The 25114-nt window shown below is 41.2% G+C and overlaps 1 protein-coding gene across 1 annotated transcript in view; it reads left to right on the forward strand.

Moving 5' to 3' along the window:
- ENPP2 (ectonucleotide pyrophosphatase/phosphodiesterase 2) overlaps positions 1-25114 on the forward strand; it is a 109697-nt gene that overhangs the window by 70531 nt on the left and 14052 nt on the right. The window contains 9 exon segments of the mRNA XM_089898791.1: positions 1221-1376; positions 3388-3496; positions 6318-6443; positions 9647-9678; positions 10383-10510; positions 13421-13508; positions 13673-13760; positions 14882-15066; positions 18050-18101. Of these exon segments, the coding sequence (XP_089754917.1) occupies positions 1221-1376; positions 3388-3496; positions 6318-6443; positions 9647-9678; positions 10383-10510; positions 13421-13508; positions 13673-13760; positions 14882-15066; positions 18050-18101 (964 nt within the window).

Raw genomic sequence — 25114 nt, forward strand, 5'->3', positions numbered from 1 at the left:
AACCAGAGTCCGTGGGGCTGTCTTTCCATCGCTCTGCCGGAGAGAGAGGATGAGACAGCTGTGGCGATGCCTTTGCAGTGGCTTGCTCTGGAAACAGTGAAATCGCATGGCAGATGGCCTCCTTTTTGGATACACTAACATTGTTCCTCCTCCTGGCCCTTCTTGCGTTTGAATGAGTCTCGGAGCAGTCCCACCGAGAGAAATCAGCTAGGTAGACAGCAGGGCTTGCTGCTTAAATTCACCTTTGCACCATCAGCAAATCAGGGGCCTGTTTTTCTCCAGCATTTGGAAGTCCCAAAAGGTTACCTTCCTCATCTACAGTTTACGTGTCAGCCTTTACTGCTCGTTAGATTTTCAAAACAAATGCACAGTACAGCCACTACCCCCCAACCACCGCTCAAAGGGGGATGCCTAACAGAAAGGGTATAAGTAGAATCTTTCTTGATATATATATGTACACCAAGATGAAGAGGCCTCGATGACTTTTTACATTTGACCTAATTTTACAAGAGGATTTTTAAAAAGACAGTTCTATTTATGGTTACCTCTTAGCTCAGAGTTCTTCTCTACCAGAAACCTAAATTATCAGCGGGAAGTTCTCTCTGCTGATTTGTGGAAGTACATTCATGACCAAGGAGGGCTGCTTAGTATTTATGTTTCATTCCATCCTTGGTTTAAAATTTCTTTTCCTGATCCTTTCCAATGAAGGTGACAGTTGCTTGGATATAGTTGGTGGTCTGAACAGATACCTGTTAGAATCTGAATTGCAACCACCTCCGTGAATCCTTTAGCACCTTGAAACGACCAAGTGACTAGCATTCCATTTAGTTTTCAGCTAGTACTTTATACATGGAGAGCTTTTCATAGCCAAGGACCAGTCTCTCCGTAACACAGGAGTTATGGAATGCAGAATTCTGTGTCACCTTCAGGCCTATCCACAGTAGGCCCCTCAGCCAAAAGAGACCCACACAACCAGATTCTCTTAAATTATATTCTTGTTCTCAGTGAAGAAGCTGTAACAGCAACATCAAGATCAATCTAGGAGCCTTCTCTCTGTAGAGTTCCCCGAATCATCCCTCATACCAACTTTTTCTCACTTAAGGAGTCAGTTTTTTTTAACTAAGACTCTGCTGACCCCAGATGGCAAAGTGTGAGCTTTATGATCTGACCCAGAGGGACAGACGACTTCTGAGTCCAGACATCTCTATCCGCCAGTACAGGACAGTAGTTATGGTTCACCTTTTACTCCGGCTAAGAGACCTAAGAGGAAGGTTACCCCTAAGAGGAGACAGGAAAGACCAGTTACTCCTCCAAAGAAAAGAAGAAGAAAATTACATAGGATGGATCATTATGCTGCGGAAACTCGTCAGGACAAAGTAAGTTTATCTATTGTTCCAAAGCTTTGTGGCGGGCAGGTCTGAGTTGAAGGTTTCCTTCAGTGCCTTGGTTTGAAAATCAGCTGAATATGTTAAAGAAAAAGTCTGGTGTGTCATCCTTGGCTTTGAGTCCAGAAGAATCTGCTCCTTCAGAGGTTAACACTGATGTGAAGACTTCTTGATCTTTCAGCCAGAAAAAAAAAAAACAAACAACTTCTACTTTCTTTAAAGTTAGTTGCCCCAGACTAGTATGAATATTTAGGCTTGAATGAGTGTTAAGAAAGCTATTGGTTTTGCTTGCACTTTTTCACAGAATTTGTCACAGTTTCTTGTAGCCTTGGTTCTTGAGAACAACCCAGCAAGGTAGTCGGGGAAATCCTGAGAGACGGTATAGATTAGAACTCAATAGTATTTTGGACTAGATTAGTGGTCTGTACCTTCCAAGCTCAGAAGAGGTCTTAGATGATAGGCAAGGGAAGAGCTGAGACAGAAGGAGAGAGAAAACAAGGGGTAGATAGAGTTGGGTGTGTTTTCTTATAGAGATATGAGCAATGTGTACTCTTTTCATTACATTCAGAATAGCCTATAGGTTGTTACTTTTCTTGAAGCCTCCGGAGACCTCCGAGGCACTATCTTATTTATGATTGTTTGAACTAATCACTAAGAAATAGGTTCTGGATTTTAACCTGAGTCATCTTTCTGACTGAAGAAAATGAATTTGTTGCCAAGGGTTGACATAGGTTGTGCATTTGGTATTTCTTTGTCTAGGTGAAGGTCTTAGAGGAGAGCACAGTTTACTCAGAAGCAAATATCGCTAAGTCTACCCTCTGTTAGTCTCTTCAGATTATGCCGCACACATCATTATGAAACATTCACTTGTGACTTACTCCTTGGGACAGAATTTGAAACACTGACTCCTGTCATGAAGAAAAACAAATTTACACCTGATTTTACTGATGACATGATATGAGGAAAGGTCAAGAGTCATCTGAGAAGATGCTAATGGAAGATAAGATTATGTGTCTGAGGAAAAAAGATATGCCGATCCCTTCCGTTCTTATCTCTGTCATTTTGAGTGGATATGTGTGATCGTAGCTAAGCTGTCAAATTCAGCTAAAGTTCTGTCAAGTGTTTGTCTGATGGGATGTTTCTTGAAAATCTTTCCATTGCACAGAGGTGAGAGGGAGAAGGAAATCTCTAGTAGGTGGTGGCATTCCTGCTATCAGAAACTTCCATTTGAAACAAGAACATGAGAGATGGATTATGATTCTTATGCTTTGGAAATGTTCTTCAGAGAACTGAGTTTTCAGTTTTCGTTAGGCTAAATAAGAAACCTTCTAGAACAAGCTCAATGATTCACTTCTATTTAAGTTTGAACTCTTGTAGATTTTTATTTTACTCAAAATCAGCTTGAAAGGGACTAAATTGAGAAGTAGTAGCTTGCTTCTTAGAAGTGGTCCTTCTATTAAGAATCTATTGTTGTCAGAAATTGACAGTAAGTTTTTTGGAACACTAGATGGATCTCTTTGTATTAATGATGCTCTAATTTGGCATCCAGTGGAAGGTTAGCATTTAACCTCAGAAGTGCTTTTGATTCACTTAGCCTCCATCTTCTTGCCATGGTTCAAAGCCTAGGTGATTTCACGTAGGGAACAAGAGGCTTAAACTGTCCATCTGACTCACTCTCAAAATTCTTGGACTTAAAGAACATTGTTACATCTTAGAAAGGCCATTTTATCTCTAAAAAAAGAAGTGCCCTTAATTTTTCTATTTTTATATCAAAGAATCTTGAAAGGGATTGAATGAGGAGAGGTTTTACATTCCTAAAAGAATATAAATAAAAATGCTTAGACCATGTTTCCATTTAGAAAGGCAGGAAAATCTCCCTAGACAAAGCTCTGCCTCTGGGCCTGAAGTTTTCTTTCCAGAATGTTTTAGGGGTAGAAGATCTATGAGATACTGAAAGGAAAAAAAAAAAAACCTTCAGGGACTAATTTGCTTCTTTTTCCAGATGACAAATCCTCTGAGGGATATTGACAAAACAGTGGGGCAATTAATGGATGGACTGAAACAACTAAAGCTGCATCGCTGTGTAAATGTCATCTTTGTTGGAGACCATGGTAAAGCTTTGTTTCTTTATCCAGATAGATAACGTTTCTGATGTGCTGGGGAAACCCTTGGTCTCAGAATCCCAGGTTGTATTCTTCTTCCTCCTTCCGCCTTTCTTCAGGATGGAGAAAGAAATCGAGCCGTGACTCAAAATTATGAGACGACCTGAGATGACCCTGCATACATTTTGATCAAAACCTGTATCTTCCTATTCTTCGCAGGAGAAGCCTTCCTACAAAAATCTGTCCCATATTAAAAAGTTGCAGGGAATTCCCTGGCGGTCCAGTGGTTAGGATTCGGCACTTTCACTGCTGGGGCCTGAGCTCAATCCCTGGCGGGGGAACTGATATCCCTCATGCTGTGCAGCATGACAAAAAAAAAAAAAAAGATTGCAGACAATTCCCTTGTGATATTAAGAGCTTCCTCTGTGAATGTGACATATCCCTCCTAGCCACATCCCCAAAAGGAGCCCACAGAGTTCATGTGGCTAAAAAATAGATCTAAATATGATTAAAAAAAGGTGGAGACATAGGCTTCTTGTCAAAGAAGTGGCATATGAGAAAAGTGATTTCCATGCATTCATTGAGCGAATTCAAGACCCAAATCAGAGGACCCTGGTTCAGTAGAGAAGACTGTGAAGAGAGGAAGAAGCAGTTTAGGAAGCTGTTTTCTAAATCACTGTATAAAGTAGAAAAATGTATGGATTAAGAGCATTATAAACATATATGTCTATAGAGCTGGGGTGGGAGGGTGCAGCAGACAGCATTCTTATTTCACAGGTGTGCAGACTGAGAGTGCCTTCTGCCTTCCAGAACCAGCAAATTGAAATCGTGGCTCTGGAATATGGGGCTGCTCCCTTCTAGGAGAGGGTTTGGAAGAAGAAAATTAGTTGACTTGGTAGTTCTGTTAAGAAGGGCAGATAACTCTCCCTAATCAAAACTCTGCTCTGGGCCTGAAGTTTTCTTTATAGAATTTTCTAGAAGATCTATAAGAAATTAAAACAAGAACAAAACAAAGAAAACCCTAGAACTAATATGCTCTTTTGCAGGGACTAAATGTAACCATCTACAAAATCATGTTCCATGAGTTTGACTTGGTGGAGAGCTGCAGATAAGACAGAGAATGGGGAGCCTGTGACACAGCTGATTTGATTTAAGTTGCCCAGAGGTGTCAAGAACACTTGCTTACATGGTGGAGCCATATGTCTAAGAAGTAGATGGGCTCCAGTGAATCACATGCTGGAGCACTGTAAAAGTCTTGGCTGGATTCCAGTCTGGTCTTGCCAGCGTGCAGGCTTCTGAGATGAATAGATGGCACAGCATCTCTTTCTTAAAAGGTAGTATTGTCTAGTGTTCCAGAGCCTGGGTTTGGGAGAAAGAATGAGTTGCAATGGAGTTCAAATTGCACTGTGCCACTTAAAAGCCTCTCCAAGTCTCAGCCTCCTGGTCTGTAGAATGAGAACGCTAATACCACCAACACAGAGCTAGTCTGGAGGGTGAAGGGTGATGATGCTTGAGAAGCACTTTGAAAGCAAGAGAGATGGTTCACCATTGGGGTGGCTTAAGTGACTTAGGAAGGCAGCAAATGGAAGATTCTTCTAGTCTTCCGTTAACATGTATTTAGAGACTTCCCCTTCCTGGATTCACACTGTACTTGAACATAACAGCTGTTTATTGCTTCAGTTACTCCTCCTGAGATTTTAAATGTTAAAAGGCAAGATCTATAACCCTTGTGCTATGTTGGGATATGTTCTTCTCTCTCTTCCTTCCAATTTATATTTTAAAAGGAGGGGTCTGAATCTGGGATCCCAGAAGGTGATAATTTGAATTTCACCATATCTGGGCCACTCTGAGTTATATTTCTTTGTTCCAAAACCTTAGGGAATCCTTTACAGAATCATTTAAGTTTCCCCACTTAAAAAATATTTGGATACTGGATTATACAAAGCAATATATTAAACCTTTATAGCTTCATCTCATCTCATAAATTCTGAAATGACAATAAAGTTCTCTTCCAGCCTCCATAACTTGTGATTCTAAGATTTGAGTTTGTTTTTATTTATTTTTTTAATATTGATCAAGAAATTCTCCTTGATGGGAGGCAGGAAACAAATCATGGGTGGGAAGGGGCAATATTCGTTGGTGAAAAAATTCCCTACCAAGACCCTTTTTATATTCTAGTTGCTAGCTTTCAGTTTTAACTGATTATATTGTTTACAGCTTGTTTTCAGCGTTATTTTGTTTTTCAGTTTGGGTGGTCACTGGGGCTGACATTTTTCTTTCTCTCTCTGGTTGCCAGTATTGTTTTGTCAGTAACATCCAAGGCCACCAGTGAAGGCAGAGTGAGGACTGGTGATTACGTACTCAAGTCGCGAGATACATTAGAGAGTTGGAAAATGACATTTTGTAAAAGAGACACAGCTATTTATACCACCCCTAGCTGGGAAGAGTTTAAAGCAATCTGGGATGTTTTTTTTTTAAAGAATAGATCTTTTACATAATGACAGTGTAAATAGATTTTTTTTTTTTAAAGATCACAGTTACTTCCTTTATCTTGTTGGTCTTGCTGAATGACTTAAAATATAATTGAGATGATGCATTTTCAGCCTTCTAGTGCTGCAAGATGATATGACTAAAGCAATGTCTGATGAAAAGATTATACAATGAAACATTCAACAATTCAAAGTCAAGTTAAGAAACCTCAAAAGAGAGGGATCCTCATGTTAAGTTGTGAAAAACGAATTAAGGAGAGGCCTGAATGTTACCTTTAGTGTCTGTGTGGAGATTTTAATTTTGCAGTTGCCTGAAAATACTTTCTTTTCCCTCCCCATAGGAATGGAAGATGTCACATGTGATAGAACCGAATTCTTGAGCAATTACCTAACTAATGTGGATGACATTACTTTAGTGCCAGGAACTCTAGGAAGAATTCGACCCAAATTTAGCAATAATGCTAAATGTAAGTTGACTCTTAAAATACTAAATTGTTAGAAGGGTAACTTAGTGGAGTGAGAAAGGGCTTATTCTCTGAAGCTAGACTACTTGGGTGGAAATCCTAGCTCTGCTGCTCAGCTGAGTGAACTTCAATGAGTCACTGAAATTCTAAACCTCAGTTTTTTTCATCTGAAAAAAGGGATGATAAATAACAACTAGCTCATAGGGTTGTTGTGAAAATGAATCTATGTATATCACTTAGAATAGTTCCTGGCCCCTGGTAGCATTATGTAAATATTTGCTCTTGTTTTTATCATGTGAAAAATACACTTAATTTGAGTCATGTGTATAACCATAAACTTCTGCTTACAAGAGACAAACTTTCCAACAAGAGGTTCAGGTTTACTCTTTAGCTCAAGTGAGGGAGTCCATGACAGGGTTGGCAAAAGTGCCCTCAGACCCTAAACCTTCCTAGGAGCCTGGTTGAAGGGAACTCTTTACCTTTAGAAAAGTGATTGACAGAAAGCAGCAGGAGAAACTCTTAAGTCCTTGGAAAGTGGCAGCTGTTTTGAAAGATTAGAAATAAAATAAACAGGAATAATCTTATCACTTCTGTTTTACACATTTGGGTTATGATATGCCACTGAGGAGAACTTTGATTTATGGGCTAAGATGTTTTACATGCTGCCCAACCACCTAGCTTTGGAGAAGTGTATAGTTTTATTGGAGGCATGCTGCATTTTGGGGAAGAAAAAAATCCTTTAGCATTTTTAGCCTTGGGAATAAGAAACCATTGGCACCAAGCATAAAGCTTTGGAAAATTAAGTTTTCCCCAAACGATGTTACTGAGTCAACAGAAATGGGAACTGTTCCAAGGTCAGCTCCAGGCAACGCTGTGAAATAAACAAAACGTTGGTGTCTCTGCCTTCTCTTTTCCATGCCTTTTCTATCTTCCGTGTCCTGTCTTCTCTGTTCCCTTGAGCTAGGCAGGCCCTTGCCAGAGTGGCCTGCAGAGTCACTATGGTACCTCTTGATTTAGTATTTGCATTCTAGGGCTTATGCAAGAAAGTTTTTGTCTATTTTGAAAAGTATTTCAAAACATCAGTAAAAGTAATGGGGAGGTTGCTTTAGGGGTGGAAGGAAAACTTTCCTAAGGCTAATGAAATGATAACTACCAATAATTAAATGTCTTGTATTTTAAAAAACACGTTCATACATTTTATGAGAGATAGGAGGGCGAGGTGTTTAAGAGCAAAAACAACGGTGGCAGGATGTGTGGGTTCAAATATTTGCCATCTGTAACATAAGGATTTGGGGGAAGATTAAATGAGAGATTCTCTACATCTCACTTAGATTAGTGTTTAGCACATAGTCAAAGCTATATAAATGGTAGTTATGACGATGATGTTTTCGTCACATCACTCTTTCAGCCAGATGTATACACATTTTATTGAATCCTTCCAATGGCCTGTGTGTTAGGTATTATCATCTCCTCTTATAAACAGTGGCAATCAAGGCCCAGAGAGAGGTGAAGTAACCTGCTAAGAGGACGACAGTCAGTGAGCAGCAGAGCGGGGATTTAAACCCAGATGCTTAACTGACTCTTAACCACTACCCTGTCCTGGGGGCCTCCCCTGCTCTCTGGGAGCTGTTAGCATGAGAGGGCTGAGTATTTCAGAATTGAAGGATTGGTGTCCCACAGGTGGACTCAGGCATTTGTTATTTCCTAGAAGTTCTCTGGGATTTATCTGAGCACAAGACTGCCCTGTGCTATTTATTTTTCTTCATTATCGAAGAACATGAACTCATTCTGTTTGGTCCCTTTGAGGACTGTGGTTGATGAGGTCACTGAATGTAGAGGTTCAAAGCATGGCTTTGCTCAGTCAGATTGCCAGCAGGGTCCCAGTGTGCACGTTCCCCTCGTCCCCCGCCTCCACCTTCTAAATGCCAATTGGCTCAGTGAGGATTCTGATCGCACCTACATTCCAGCAGACTAGTTGTGAATGACCAGAGAGACAGTGCCTGCAAAGCCCTTACAGAGACCAAACATGGTATGGACACAATTTGGGTTAATTATTACTGCTACCATTATTACTTATTTTCTTGTCATTGAAAGATGCAACTCAATTTTAACCCCAATTTAAGGAGAAGGGAATCCACATTTTTTTATCTTCGAATTTCATAGCTTTAGAACTAAGATGCTGAACATTGTCTTTGAAGAGTGTATATTTATGCTGCAAGGAAAGCTTATTCATGCATTTGCACCAAACATGAACAAATATTTATTTATATTTATTAACAAATGTTTATTGAGTGCTTACCAGGCCCTGGGGACGCAGCAGGAAATGACAGAGACATGACCTGCTCCACTGATGTTTATAGTCCAGGGACGGTTGCCTCATGGCTGTCGGTATCTCTTCTGAACGCTACTTTCCTTTTCTGCTGATTCTATAATGACATGCTGAAGCAAATTTTTGGAAAACAAAACAAAATGCAACCAACCTACAATCTCCTCTTTCTCCCCCCCGCCCCCGCCAAAAAGGGACCTTCAGATAATATAATCCTGTCCACAGTTTATACACAGCCATCATTTACATAGTTTTGCTTTTAGCTAGTTCAGGGTATTGACTAAAATATCCTTTGTTTGCTGGTAGTGAAAATAAAGAAGGTGCATACATGTGTGTGTCTGCAACTGGAAAGGGGCAGCCACCTATGTAATTAGACCTGTGATATTACTGAGGAAAAAAATTCCCTTTAGAAAAAATAATGGATTAGAAGATTCATCTTAAAAGTGGATGATCGCTTGTTTGAAAGATCTGCAGATACATAGGAAGTTACATTAAAAGCCCCAAATGCCCAGTTTAGTTCCTGATGTTAAATTTCAAATAAACTCAATCCAGGTTCCAGAGGCACCATTTGGGAGAATTTTAAAAAAGCAATTTACCCAGCAATACCCCGGTGCTCTGGAAGGAGGAATTCCCTTCCGGAAAGGTTGACTTGGACCTAGCAGGGACATTTACCATAGGAATTGTTCCTCTCATTTAGATACATTTCACTTACTGAAATTTTAAATACCCACACACAGTTTTACATATATTTTACACAAAATCTAAAGTGATAGGTCTTCTAGGAGAAAAAAAAAGAATCGAGTCTCTCGCTGCAAAAATGATTTCTCTCAGTGATTACTGTCAACTCTTTTGAAATCTTTCTCCTTCTCTCTTTGAACAGATGACCCTAAAGTCATTATTGCTAATCTCACGGTAAGTATTGCATGTCACCTGGCCTCTGCCCTTGGAGTAGCTTCCACACACTCATCTCCTGTATTCAACTCCCCTGTAGGCTGAGAGGAACATTTTCCTCACTGCCCTGCCATCCTGTATATTTGTTTCCCTAAGAGCTTTCTGGCCCATGGACAGCTGCAGGCTCCCTAATGGTCTTGGTAACAAAACAAAATGAGAGTATTTGACCTTGCCATTAGGGCTGAAAAGTATTCATTCATGATTAAACAGATCCTTACTCTTTCTGAACCAGATCTGCCCACCACCCTGTTCCATAGTTTTCCCATCCGGGATAGAGACCTTAAAGGCACATGAGACTGTAATCACATGGTCCTGAACATGCCTTCTCCTCCCTTCCCACCCCACCTCCCCATTCCTTGATTTGAAGCATTTGGGAAAAGCCTTGGAGTTTGAGTTGCTCTTCATGATGGTCTCGCGAGTCAGGAATGTATCTTAAAAATTACTAACTCCCCTCTGATAACCTTCTATGTCTTCTTCAACATTATCTAATCCCCTTTGAATCTATTTGTTTTCAGCTTTTATCATTTGATAGGGGTGACAAATGCCATTTATTCAGTAATTAGCCTTTCGTTTGACTTAAAACCTCCTTCCTCTTTCTAGAGAGAATGTCTTGGACTTTTCTAGAAGACACTCCATCTGAAGTTCAATATCCATTTCTATTTCAGTGTAAAAAACCAGATCAGCACTTTAAGCCTTACATGAAACAGCACCTTCCCAAACGTTTGCACTATGCCAACAACAGAAGAATTGAGGAGATCCATTTACTGGTGGACCGAAGATGGCACGTCGCAAGGTAACTTGGGGATAGGCTGTCCCTGATTCTCATCTTCATAACCACCCCTTTGGCAGCTGGAGTGCTTTAAGGTCCTTAGCCATTATAAAAAGAAATCTCAGTTGGAAATCTCATCGTTTGCAAAGAATTTGTGTGCTGGATAAACAATTAGCCCCGAGACAATACATCTCTGTGTTCCTGGTCTCGGCATCTTGGTGGCTCTTTGTAGCCTCTCAGTGCATCTTTGTGTGTTTGTCTCTCTGTTTTGTTTTTCAAATTTACATTCTATTCTTATTACTTGAGTAAGTCAAACATACGCCTGGGACATCGCCTTACCACGCTGGACAGGTTTGGCCTCCGTTGACGAAACTTAGCTTGTAGCGACATTTATAGAAGAGTTCAGAAAATGTTGTTAATCTTAAAACCTCTGTTAACCTCTGTTACTCTGTTACTGAACAGAGGCGTGTTTTACATTGCCTTAAATATTTCAGATGTTTGCCTTGTTTTGAACTACAAAAGACTCTCCAATATGGAAGAGACTATTCCTTGCTCTTGAATCTGATGTAGGATGTGTCTGGAAGCTCTGACCAGTTCCAAAGAGTTAATTATCCAAAGCTTAATCACTTTCACACAGACCTGGGGGTAGCCCTTTCCTACTCACTCTTTTTTTTTTTTTTATTCTTTTGGCTGTGCTGGGTCTTCGTTGCTGCGCATGCGCTTTCTCTAGTTGAGGTGAGCAGGGGCTACTCTTTGTTGCGGTGCGCGGGCTTCTCATTGCGGTGGCTTCTCTTGTTGCGGAGCACGGGCTCTAGGCGGGGTCTTCAGTAGTTGCAGCACACGGGCTCAGTATTTGTGGCACGGGCTCTAGGGCATGTGGGCTTCAGTAGTTGTGGCTCACGGGCTCTAGAGCGCAGGCTCAGTAGTTGTGGCGCACGGGCTTAGTTGCTCCGCGGCATGTGGGATCTTCCCGGACCAGGGATCGAACCCGTGTCCCCTGAACTGGCAGGCGGATTCTTAACCATTGTGCCACCAGGGAAGTCCCCCACTCACTCTTGCTCTGACTTTCTCCTTTAAAAAAGTGCTGAGGGCTTCCCTGGTGGCGCAGTGGTTGAGAGTCTGCCTGCTGATGCAGCAGACATGGGTTCGTGCCCTGGTCTGGGAGGATCCCACATGCCGCAGAGCGGCTGGCCCCGTGAGCCAAGGCCGCTGATCCTGTGTGTCCGGAGGCTTGCTCCGCAACAGGAGAGGCCACAACAGTGAGAGGCCCACGTACCGCGCAAAAAAAAAAAAAAAAAAAAAAAAAAAAGTGCTGAGACTCAGTCTTAATTAACTTAGTAATAATTGAGCAACTACTAGATGTACTCTGGCTTGGAACTTGAATGAATTTACAAGGGAGAGAAGATAACAAGAAAATGTGTGTCCTCTAAGAGCTTGCATCAGTATGGAACATCTAGAGAGACACATGTGACAAATACACAAATATCCTACTGTAATTGTCAGGGGGTACATAAAGTGAAATATGTAGGATTGTGAAGAGATATGTATGTAAACTAGAAATTATTGAGATAATTTAGAACAGACATGGGGAGTCTTCAAGGAAAAGTTACAAAACTGTGACCAAAATGGCTTGGCTGAGTATGGGATGGCTTGGAAGAATGAGCAGATTTGTACCGTTTGTAGGTTTCAATGAAGAAAACTTGGGAGTTGAGTAGGAGTTAAGTAAAAGATGAAGATAGTTGAGCAAATTAGTGTAGACCAAAGCCAGCCATTTTAATTAGCAGTAAATTTTTTCAACTTATGTCTTGCACTGTTGAGTTATTATATGCACATATCTTATTATCCCAAGCTGAAAGTACTTTTCCTAAGAGCAAAGACCCCAAAGCTCAATTTCTTTGTTTTCCCCCAAGCACTTTACTTCAGTGCAATGTACCTATAGGTACTTAGGAAATATTTGTCTTAATAAACATGAAAGTGTTTTGGAAAAGTGCTGCATGACTCTAGGCAAAAGGTATCTTCCTGTCTCAACAAGGAAGCTCAGATGCTTTTGATGTCTAGAGAGCAAGGTTTCCGTTTTCTGTTTCTAAATAGAGGTACTGTCTAGGTGAGGCTTGGCTCTTCTTAGCTATGCCACTATTACATATGTTAAGCTTATGACTCAGTTATGTTCTCTAGTGGTATTACTAGGTAAATCTGTTGACAGGTAAATTTGTATGCAAACATTTTTATAGAATACAGATCTCCATTCATTGATTAAAATCACATATTTTTAAAGTGCCAACTGTGTGCTTAGCATGGAGCATAGTGATGGGTATGTAGAAATGAACCAGACAAACACGGCCCCAGAGTGGAGAGTCTTACAGTCCTGGAGCTAGTGAAGCACATAGGCAGACAGCTGAAGCTTTGTGGCAACCCTGCATCGAGAGTCTATAGGTGACATTTTTCTGACAGCACTATTTTTAAATTAAGGTATGTGCGTTGTTGTTTTAGACATAATGCTATTGCATACTTAACATAGTATAGTGTAAATATACATTTTCTACGCACTGGGAAACCAAAAACTTCATGTGACTCAGTTTACTGTGATGTTCTCTTTATTGTGGTGGTCTGGAATCGAACGTGCAGTATCTACAAGGTGTGTCTGTACCTGTGACCAGGGCTTTGCTCAGTGCAAGCACGAGGCATGAGGAGGGGACCAGGACTTCAGGTCCCAATTTGTCCTGGGCTGATTGTCAAAGCAAAAGCACTTGGGGCAAAAGAACAGCATCATGTTTTCGTCACCACAGGAATGATGCAATTACAATGAGAAGAAGATACTTGTAAGATCCACTCCTTAGAGATATTTTTTGTGCACTGTTTTTTTGTGTTTTTTTTTGTTTAATCAGAATGATTTCATGAGAAATCCTGACTGATTGTACAATTGTTTCACTCTAGGAAACCTTTGGATGTTTATAAGAAACCATCGGGAAAATGTTTTTTCCAGGGAGACCATGGATTTGATAACAAGGTCAACAGTATGCAGGTATGCTCCTGGAACTGTGAATCGAAGTGTGTTTTAGTGACTCCAAGAAGGGACGGGAATGGTGGTGTGAGTGAAGCTTGCAAAGCATTTATAAATCAAGGGAGGGCTGCTACTGGATATTAGCAATGCCTAATTGTTTTGTTTGTTTCCTTTTCTTTTCGAAGACTGTTTTCGTAGGTTATGGCCCAACATTTAAGTACAAGACTAAAGTGCCTCCATTTGAAAACATTGAACTTTACAATGTTATGTGTGGTAAGTCATTTATTTCATCAAAACCGAGAAAACAATCTTGAGTTAACGTATGAACTTCTTTCAATGTCGGAGAAAGAAATGAGGTGTCTGTTTTCTGGGATCACCTCATCTTTTCACACACAAAAAATGTTGTAATTTGCCCATTGGTTCAAGAGACAGAATATCATCCCCTTCTAAGGCTTCTTTGTCTTCCTTCAACAGTTGACTAACGGGGAGTTTTCATAGTGTTGCTGTTGGCAGTCTCTGGCTGATCTAACATAGCATTACAGTTTGACACCAATGGTCAGAGGCTGGGTAAAGCAAGAGTTCGACACAGAGCTTTCTCCCACCTCCATCTCTCCCATTGCTGCCCAGTTAAAATTTTGCCAGCTTGTATCCTGGCCAGCTATTTATGTACGCCTAATTATTTTTCTTCCTTGAGTTTCTAGTTGCTGAATGAGGACAACTTTTCCTATTTAGTAAGGGAGTGCCAGTCTGGTGGTTAGAGGGGGAGTCTGAAAGTCGGGTCTCCTGGGTTCTTTTCCCATCTTGGCTGCTGGCTCTCCCCTGCCCCACCTCTCAGCTTAGGCAAGTCACTGTATGCTCGCTTGGCAACCATTTCACTTGCTGTGAAATCAGCCAGTCCATTTCACAGCGGCACTTTAGGGCACAAGGCCAAAACCTCCTCTTGTCCCCGTGCTTCTGTGGAGTGCATGAGAGGGCAGACTAGAGGTTATTTATTGATTATAAGTCCCACTTCAAACTTCGGGATGAAAAGTCTCCTTAGACTTTTAGAGAAGCAGAAAGGCAATGGTACTGAGGCTGATGGTCCTTGGGTTGTAACTATCACAGACATACGCAGTAGCTAAGTAAGGCCCTATCTCTTCACTCTGTCTTTTTGGAAATGTCTCTCTTTATAATCAAGCAATGAACATACTATTTCAGAAAGCTGTTGCCAAGACATGATCAGGCAAGAATGATTTTGGAAGTAAGAAGCGAGCGTACAGTCTAAATTTGGTTTTATGCTATTCTAATTTGTGTTCCAAGTTTTCAGGCCCTTGGAAGGTGAATGGCTTTGACTCTCCCTATACCTCATCAAAAATATTTACAAAGTACCTGGCTCCTTTCTTTCTTCTCGTCAGATCTCCTGGGATTGAAACCAGCTCCTAATAATGGGACTCATGGAAGTTTGAACCATCTCCTGCGTACTAACACTTTCAGACCAACCATGCCAGAGGAAGTTACCAGACCCAATTACCCAGGGATTATGTACCTTCAGTCTGATTTTGACCTGGGCTGTACCTGTGATGATAAGGTAGAGCCAAAGGTAGAAATAATTTTTAATGTTTATCATGGAGGAGCCTATTGGGTATAGGGCAGTGCTGTCCAATAGAACTTTCTGTGATGTTATGAATGGTATATCTGTACTGTCCAGAATGGTAGTCACTGGTCAGATGTAGCTTTTGAACACTTGGAACTAAGTTTTTAATTTCGTTTAGTGACTTTAAATTTAAAGAGCCGTATGTGGCTCATGGCTACCATATTGGACAGCCCAGGGATAGATAATGAAGAACAAAAAGTAAAATGCAGGGCTTCCCTGGTGGCGCAGTGGTTGAGAGTCCGCCTGCCGATGCAGGGGACATGGGTTCGTGCCCCGGACTGGGAGGATCCCACATGCCGCGGAGCGGCTGGGCCCGTGAGCCATGGCCGCTGAGCTTGCGTGTCCAGAGCCCGTGCTCCGCAACGGGAGAGGCCACAACAGTGAGAGGCCCGCGTACCGCAAAAAGAAAAAAATAATAATAATGAAATTCATAATGCTATTCTGTGGAATCACAATTCCCAACCAAAATGTTTTTTTTCTTTTTTTTTCAACCTGGATCACATGTGTATCAGTCATGGTCCCAATAAGAAACAGATGGCCCATGCAGAAGAGGTTTTTAAAGAAGGCTTAAAGAGATTGTTTCAATCACATTTAATGAGAAGACTGTTTCAAAGGCTGGCAGGGTAGAGGGAAATCAGTGAGGGATGCTGAAGTACCCTGGGGCTAATAGGGTACCAATTCTAGGTCTCAGCAATAAAGGGAGGGAGCAGTTACTGGCACATGGAGAAAGAGCTATATAGGAAGGAACAACGGAATTTGGTAGATGGGTGCAGCTAACGCACTGCAACCTGGTAGAGGGGAAGCTGGGGGAGTAAATCCACCCCTCCCAATCCCCCGCTGGTACCTCTCATTGTTGGAGCCCGGCTAGAGGGCAAGCTTGCTCTCTGATGAGTCCCTAGAGATCAGTCTCCCAGGGCACAGAGCAGGGTAAGGAAGGGTGTGGCAGGGCAGGCGTTGGGGGTGCAGATAGGGACCACCCAGCACCTCGTGTTTGGACAGTTATTGAAACAAGCAAACTACACATGTTCAGTAATGATTTGCTTATTGAATTTTATATTGATCAAAGACCTTTTAGAGTTGCCCATCAGTGCTTCTGACAGCAAGATACAACCAGTGTTACCACTAACACTGGTTAGTGGTTGAGAGGGTTCCAACACAAAGCAAGGCAATTTTATTTTTGCATGTGTGGTTTTCTCTCACTGCTGTGGCCTCTCCCGTTGCGGAGCACAGGCTCCGGACGCGCAGGCTCAGCGGCCATGGCTCACGGGCCCAGCCGCTCCGCAGCATGTGGGATCTTCCCGGACCGGGGCACGAACCCGTGCCCCCTGCATTGGCAGGCGGACTCTCAACCACTGCGCCACCAGGGAAGCCCTGCCTGTGTGGTTTTATTACAGGCAAATGTGTGATCTTTCTATTAGACCTCATAAAAATGGAAAATAATTTTCCCACTGGTCTATCCCCCTCCCCTACCATTTGCTACCTTCTAGGATTCCTTGGGGCCTCGGAGCCACAGTGTGGGAGGCCCACCATGGGAGGAAGTTTGCTCTTCTTCCCTACCTCCTTCCCTTTATTAATCCTTCCTACTTTAGCTCCTGATAAGAACTAACAGGGCTTATTAGTATCAAGTAGGTAATTCTAAGACCTCAGCTGGAGGAGTTGAATTGCCAAAGTCAACAGGAAGTGGTCTTTGAAGTGAATTCTAGTTATATTTTTAGAGGCATCTATTAGCTGTATCTTGTTTTCTGAATTACCTTTCTTCTGGGAAGCAAGAAATATTTTGGTTATTATATCTTAAACCGTTTTAGAGGGGTTCTAGATCATCTTTATTTTGTCAATGGGTTTCTCCAAAAGACTATTTTCCTTTTCTTAAAAAATAAATACAGACATACTGAAAAGGTATAGAGATTAATAAAATGAATACTTCAATACACACATTGTGAGAAAGAAAACATTACAGATTGAATGGAAGCTCCATGTGACATCCCACACCCCAATCCCACTTCCTTTCTACCCCAAAGGTAACTAATATCCTGAATATAGTGTATATAATTGCCATGTAGGCCTCTATACTTTCACTCCATACATATGTATCTCTTAAATAATGTATTAACTAATTTTTAGTATATAGTTCCCTAAAATAACCTATGGGATAGCTTTGGATATCTTATATTTTTGTGTAAATGCTGTTATACTATATGTATCCTGCATTTAGTTGTTCATTCTTGTATTTTTGAGATTTATGCATATTAATATGTGAAGTTTTAGCTCATTCATTTTTACCACTAATAATTAATATTTAATTATATAATTATACCATCACGATTCTATTCATTTTCCTATTTGAGAATATTTGGTAATTTCCAATTGTTAGTTCTTCCAAACAATGCTGCAGTAGACATTACCGCAAATGTCTTTTTGTACACGTATGCTAGAGTGTCTCTAGAATATATAGTGGGAGATGGAGTTGCTGAGCCGTGACTTTTCAGAACTGCTGAGTCATTATGTTTCAGCTTTAGGAAAAGCAATTTCATAACTTGGTTTGGGAATCACTTTAGTGTACCTAGAGATTAATCCGAAATATTGAGGCAATATTCGAATTAATTTACATATATACGCCCTAATCATCGTTGTCGACATGGGAGGTTGGTACCATGATTATCCACACTTTTAAGGAAAGGAAACAAAATCATGGAGAAATTAAATAACATATTCGTGACCATAAATCACTAGGAAATGGAGCCCAAAATTTCATTTTGAGATAAAGTAGTAAATACCCTGCAGAGTTTATGGTATTGATGAAGTTTAGGATCCTGTTTTGAATTTAGCTGGGTACTAAATAGAGAGAAGGGTGCTGGAAAGAAAAAACGTTTCTGATTTGCTTTCTCTTCTCTTTTCTTTTTTTTTTTTTTTTTGGTTTTCACACATGAAGAACAAATTGGATGAACTCAACAAACGCCTTCATATAAAAGGGTCTACAGAAGGTAAGGAGTTGATGGAAAAAACAACCAGATAAGTTTTGTTTTCTAGCTTCCAAAAATTGGAGAGACTTCTTATTTACTTCATAGTGTAAGCACAATATTTTTTAAAATTCGAATTTGGATTGCAAAGTGATTTTTATACCATCTGGCAAAAGGTATTAGTTTATTCTATGTACACAGGATGCCAGCTGTGTAATAAGTCAGAAAAGTTCCATTACCTTTTTTTTTCCTCAATAGCTTTTAAGCCCTCTGAAAAGCAGAGGGATTAATTATACCATTGTGCATCTGATGGGTCATAAGTTAAGGTGCTTATGGGGACTTCAATGAAGGGAATGGAAGTCACAATTATAAATGGTAACAGCTGGTTCCTCTACTGAAGCTTACCTGCAGAGTCAGTGTGTATTTTACGGGAAGGGATGCACAGAAGGAACCAAATCAGAAATCTCTCTTCAAAGAAGGATTATCTTGAGCCCTAACTCATTCTCCTCTTATTTTATGTACAATAATAATGCTCCTGTATTAGTCAACTTTTGCAAGCTTGTGATGAAAAAGAGAATCTCAGTGGGCTGTGCATTTCTTGTTCATGTTTCAGGATGCTGACTATAGGCCAAGTGTGGCTCTGCCCCATGTGTACTTTTTATTCTGGAATCTAGGCTGAAGGAGCAGCCCCTAGCTGGGACATGCCCTTCTCGTGGCAGAGGGAAAAGAGGAATGGCAGAATCAGGCAATGGGTCTCAACACTTCTGCTTTGATGAGGCATCTGTCACTTCCATTCCCAGTTCATTGGTGAAAGTAGGGCACATGAAACCAGTGGAGTAGGGAAGTATATTCTTTCCACAAGGACACTGTCCTACAAGTCACTTGGCAATAGGTAGAAGTACATAATCCTTTACAAAAGAGCAGTAAATAATTAGGAACAATAATGCAATCTACCACATAAGCTCTTCCTTCTGGTTTTGAAATCCCAGGAAAATTAGAAGAGATTAGAAGAAGACGGAAAGGCTCCTACACAGGTTACTACAGCAGGTGGGATAGCATCTTGTAACAGCAAGGGAATGACCAAAAGTGTATTAAAAAGAAGACAGAAATCAAGCACAGCAGCCCAAGTCATGCAGTAAAGATGCACGTAGTCAAATTCTCTTGAGAGCATTACATGAGTTATTAGCTTACATATGGTTCTATTTATCGTACGTGCCATTTCCAATCTGATTAAGTAAAGGTTGAGGAAACCAGTGGAATATTTTATTTACTTGACTTATTTCCCCTCTTTATAAAGATCTTCATGTTTTTTCTTCTTCTCTTCCTACATCACCACCCTCCCGCTTCTCTCTTTGATGATAGAACACACAGACTCTTTGGCATGTAATTGGATGAACACGGCTTTTGAGATAGGACTTAGTTGATGGAAGGTACACAAATCGTTCACAAATCTAGAAGTGATTTGAAGTGTTTGACATCAAACCTCTAGTGGACTGCGGTGTCATTAGAATTGGAAAAACTACAATGCTGCCAGGATCGAGGAGTGTGGAGTCTCATGACTTGAGTTTTTTAAATATTCACTCACCAAGGCAGAGAAATATTACTGAGATGTTTCTCTTCTAAAAGTCACTAATGAAATAGTTAATTATGATAACTTTGAATGGACTCTAATGTTTTTGCTGATTCAAGCTCTGACTATTCATGGTCCTAAAACATTTCCATCTGGGAAAAAAAACTTTCATTTAGTTTTTTCGTGGCAGTGTGCTCATAGGACAAAACCAGTCCCACAAGTTAGCGTAGACAGTGGCCTCAAACTTCTGAGCTTGAAAATAAGAGGCATCTTCTAGGTGAATCACTGACTCTCAGGGCTGGAAAGAGCCATAGTTATTGACCTCACCGCACCATTGCTCTGCTCAGAGTTGAATATGTGTCTTATCTCTAGATGATTTTATGTCACCGAGGCTTAAAGTTTATATACTTTCATGGAAATGGACCCTCACGTGTTTTTGTTGAGCGCCTACCCTGGGCTGGGAGCTGATTTCTTTGAGACGTCTGGTTCTGTCAGCTGTGTCACCAATAGTTTCCAGCATGTAACTTCACAATGGTAACATAAAATGTTAGGGGAGGATCATGGTAGCACACCTTCTTGGTCTGCTCATGGCCTAATGGGATAGTCTCTAATGATACAAGAGAGACTTTATTTATTTTTATTATAATTAACAGTTTAATATTCAATAGACTTTTGGTAAGGTTGTTTAAGTTTATACAGTATTGTTTTGTATGTGTGCATAATAATGGCTATTTGCAATTGCCAATAGCTGGAGTGATACAAGATAGACTTTAAAACTATTACATGAAATTCAAATAATTATATATCATTGCCTTATTATGTGCAAAGCATTTGCTCATTTAGATTCTAGGATACGTGTAAGCCTCGGTGTTCTCTCTCCTGTCTCTTTCTCCCTCTCTCTGTCTCTTGGTGTCTGTCTCCTTAAGGGTCTTGTCTCAGTCATTTCTTCAGCTGCAAAGTGACATTTTCTTGGTCTGAGTTCTTTCAGGCCTTTATGGTGAGTCCTGGGTCATAAGTCTAGTCCCCCACTGGAAATAGTCAACGTCTGCTCTGCTGGAGTAGAACCTCGTGAATTCGAGGTGCTGTATGTGTTATGCTCAGAGCAATCACTTCCCCTTTCTGGCTATCTCTAATATATATTGAGGCTTTTAAACCATTTTGTAGACCTAAAGTTCTATACAAATGTAAAGTTGTATTATTTTCCTGCCTAGTTTTTAAAAAAAATACCCCTGTAGGTAGCTGATTTTTTCAGAATAAACCACAGGCCCTGCCCATTCCATTTGTAACATTCATATGTAACTGTTTTAATGTCATATGACATAAAACCACTCATACATCTGTACCAAACACACATGTAAAAGCTATGCATTCCAACAGTGAAACAACCCAGGGTAAATTTGAGGTAACAAAACAGTGGTATATTAAATTAATCTTAGGCTATATTTTATTATGAATACTAAACTTACAGAATCAAGTCCTGTACTAAGATGAAGAGGAAGAGCAGATATGAGCTTCAAAAACTGGGATCTAAACCGCTTGCTAAAGCTTTACTATTTCTACATTTGTAGTGAATTCCGGATCTTAATTGCATGGCTGCTTTTCTGGATCACATGTATGTAATGTCTTGGCAAACTTATTGAATTTTTATTTTGTAATCCATGAATCAGTGGATAAATGAATGAATGAAATGGAAATATTTAAATTTCTCACAGCAAGCAATTCTGGCATTTGAGCCAGGTATAATTTTTACTGTAAGAATAATTGCACTATTTATTTTCACTTTAGTCTTTTCTCTACTAGCATTGCTAAACCATGTTTTGTATTTTCTTAGTCAGGTTGGCATTCACTATCATCTTTGTGAGACAGGGAATTAAACATCATCTTAACACCTATGTGTTTGGCTCCTTATCACACGCCATGAGAAATTAGTTTGGTTAGAAAAATGACTTCAACACTAGTAATTCTTGTTAACTTTAAAGCAGTCCTGAATAGCTAGAGAGGGAATATTAGGCAGGTTATACATAGAAAGCCAGTTCTTGAAAGTCATAAAGAACAGTATTTTTTAAAAAAATAAAACAATCAGGGCTTCCCTGGTGGCGCAGTGGTTGAGAGTCTGCCTGCCGGTGCAGGGGACACGAGTTCGTGCCCCGGTCCGGGAAGATCCCACATGCCGCGGAGCGGCTGGGCCCATGAGCCATGGCCGCTGAGCCTGCGCGTCCGGAGCCTGTGCTCCGCAACGGGAGAGGCCACAACAGTGAGAGGCCCGCGTACCGCAAAATAAAATAAAATAAAATAAAACAATCATTTATTTATCCACATAGATATTTGGCATTGTTGGAGGTAGAGATACAATGGTAAACAAAATAGATAAAATCCGTGTCCTCATTAAGTTATTATTTTATTGTGAGATTTAGCCAGTTGATGAATTACAGCGTAGTGTTTTGTTTTTTTTTTCTGCGGTACGCAGGCCTCTCACTGTTGTGGCCTCTCCCGTTGCGGAGCACAGGCTCCGGACGCGCAGGCTCAGCGGCCATGGCTCACGGGTCCAGCCGCTCCGCGGCATGTGGGATCTTCCCGGACCGGGGCACGAACCCACGTCCCTGCATCGGCAGGCGGACTCTCAACCACTGCGCCACCAGGGAAGCCCCGAGAGTGCTGTTTCTTGACACCATTGCCACCTGAAAGTTATGGTTTCTAAAAATCTTAGTCTTTATTTTAAAAATTAAGTACGCATGTTAGTGTGCTTGTTGCAGGGATTCATCAGTTCAGTAAACATTTCTTGTCCAATAGTGATAACACTCACAGGTCTGCCCAAGTCACCCAGCCTTCTGGTATTATCTTTGATTGTTCCTTAGGGCTTCCCTTGGATTCTCTCAAAGTCACTTACTTAGTAGCTGTGGTCCTAGAATGCAGAAACTCCTTGGAAAAATCCTCATTACACAAAATAACATCAAACTTTACAGCCTGACTTCTAAGATCCTCTTTACCTTTTGTTTATAGCCTCCAAATGAGAGCTTGTAGATATACTGTTTTCAAGTCTGGTTTAAGGGTAGCCTTTAAAACAAAACCAACCTCTTTTTCTTTTGGGTAGAAGAAAACCCATTTTAGATTTTGTTCAGAAATGCATAACCTTCAGTTTTGTTCTGAAGGACCTCTTGAGGATAAAGAAGGTGAATAATCACCTCCCCCTGGGATTATTGTGGTATACTTTTTTTTTTTTTTTTTTTTTTTGCGGTACACGGGCCTCTCACTGTTGTGGCCTCTCCCGTTGTGGAGCACAGGCTCAGCGGCCATGGCTCACGGGCCCAGCCGCTCCACGGCATGTGGGATCTTCCCGGACCGGGACACGAACCCGTGCCCCCTGCATCGGCAGGCGGACTCTCAACCACTGCACCACCAGGGAAGCCCCAGCGTAGTGTTTTAAGGGTTGAGGTAAGAAAGAACAGGACCCTACCAGAGGCATCAAATCTAATCCCAGAGGAGGTTGACATGGCAGTAAATGCTAGTAGACACTTCTAAGGCAAAGGAGGAGAAAGGACGTAGGAAAAGGAAAGACCTTGGGTAGAGACTTTGTGGTAAAATGTAAGAGCATATTATTCTGGGAGTAGATGTTTAAAACAAAAACAAAAAAGAGGAGAGATTTTCATGTGGCTCTCAAGTGAGCCAGCTAATCTGTGGGAATATGAATCAGGAAGCTGAAGAGGGAAAAGAAACACACACTCAAGTCTGGATGACCAACTTTTGGAAGACAAAAAGAATGAGCGCTGGGGAAGTCCACACCACTTAAAAAGATTTGCCTCACAGTATTTTGCCCACGTGGTATCTGGAGGAGAACCGTGGCATGTACCAAAAATGCCAGCCACTATTGTAAACAGGGAACTGGGGTGTGGAATGGAGGCTCTGTCTGGAATTTCACAGAGTAGGAACCCAGCCTGGGAAGACACAAGCTATACTAGATCCGTATCAAGAAATCACGAGGAACATATTTCAAAAGCAGAAGCTTGCAGGCTCATCTCCAGGGTGGCTGGTCTCTAGATGAAGCACTTATGTGTCCAAAGAGTGAGCTTCAAGTACACTCTTGTGGCTCAACAAGGGACTTTTTGCTAAACAGAAATGCAATGGGTGACTTGTCTAAGATGTCATAGGGAATAGCGGGCTGTGACCAAGAACCTGTGATTGTTTGATACCCTGATAAACTGAAAAAGGGAAATCTAAATTTTGTTTCTGGACCTTAAAGTGTTTCTTACCGCAAAGATGATTTCACCTCTTTCTTAGATGAAGCTATTATGCAACAGGAAGACCCAAGTAGATTCTTTGGGTCAGTTGGGGAACTTGGTTGGATATTAGGAGACTGCCAAAGCCACTACATTTTTTTTTCTTCATGTCATACATGCTCAGTTAACAATTGAGAAAAAGTCAGTCAGATAATGATATATTTGGGGTCCAACTGTGTGCCAAAAACTGCAGTTGTGCATATCTTGGGAGCTATGACACCCACATTTCAAAAGAAAATTGAGTTTCTACATGCAGAGCAGAAGCATGAGTAGAGATGGAGAAGCTTAACTGGAGAAATCTTTCAGGAGAAAGTGACTCTTAAGATGTCTCTTCCCCTCTTGTCCTTTCCTCCCTCTCCCCCCATGTCTCTTTCATGGGAGCTGAGCTATGTGACCATATTATTTGTCATCCCCTTTTGAAGGTGAGAAGGACAATTATGCCAGGGCAACAGGCATAAATGGGATGTGGGGTCACTCTGGCTTAGCTTCATAAGTTCTGTAAGGTCCGTACTGATGCCACCTCATCCCCATCTGCGGCATGCCTCATGCTCTGTTTTCCTGTTCCACTATGTAGATATCTCTGATATAGTGAGCAGCATATTGCATTTTAGTTATTTATGCCATGTTTGTCTCTCTCATTGAACTGTGAGCTTCTTGAGGGTAAAAGCTCTATCTTTTTTTTTTGCGGTATGCGGGCCTCTCACTGTCGTGGCCTCTCCCATTGTGGAGCACAGGCTCCGGACGCGCAGGCTCAGTGGCCATGCCTCATGGTCCCAGCCACTCTGCGGCATGTGGGATCTTCCCAGACCGGGGCATGGACCCGTGTCCCCTGCATCGGCAGATGGTCTCTCAACCAATGCGCCACCTGGGAAGCCCAAAAGCTCTATCTTAATTGTCTTTACCAAGTATCTCTTTTCCATAGCCCAAGGCCTGACACAAAGAAGGTACTCAGTATATGTTTGATGAGGGGGGAGTACATTAATGAAAAATTTGGAGGGAGATAAGTGACAGGACTGGTGGAGAAGTTATTCCCAGTAGAGAGAAAAGGAGTCATATATATAATAGCATAGAATTGTTGACAATGATTATGAGCAGTATTACAAATCAATCAGCCTTCATGGAACGGAGTGCTATGTTGAGGAATGGTGAGAAATAAGGAGGAACCAGAGTTGGTGGAGTCTATAGATTGTCTA

This window comes from Delphinapterus leucas, chromosome 17, assembly GCF_059928025.1.
Source record: "Delphinapterus leucas isolate spDelLeu-1000000601 "Yukka" chromosome 17, BTC_Dleu_Yukka2, whole genome shotgun sequence".
In the NCBI taxonomy this organism is placed as follows: Eukaryota; Metazoa; Chordata; class Mammalia; order Artiodactyla; family Monodontidae; genus Delphinapterus; species Delphinapterus leucas.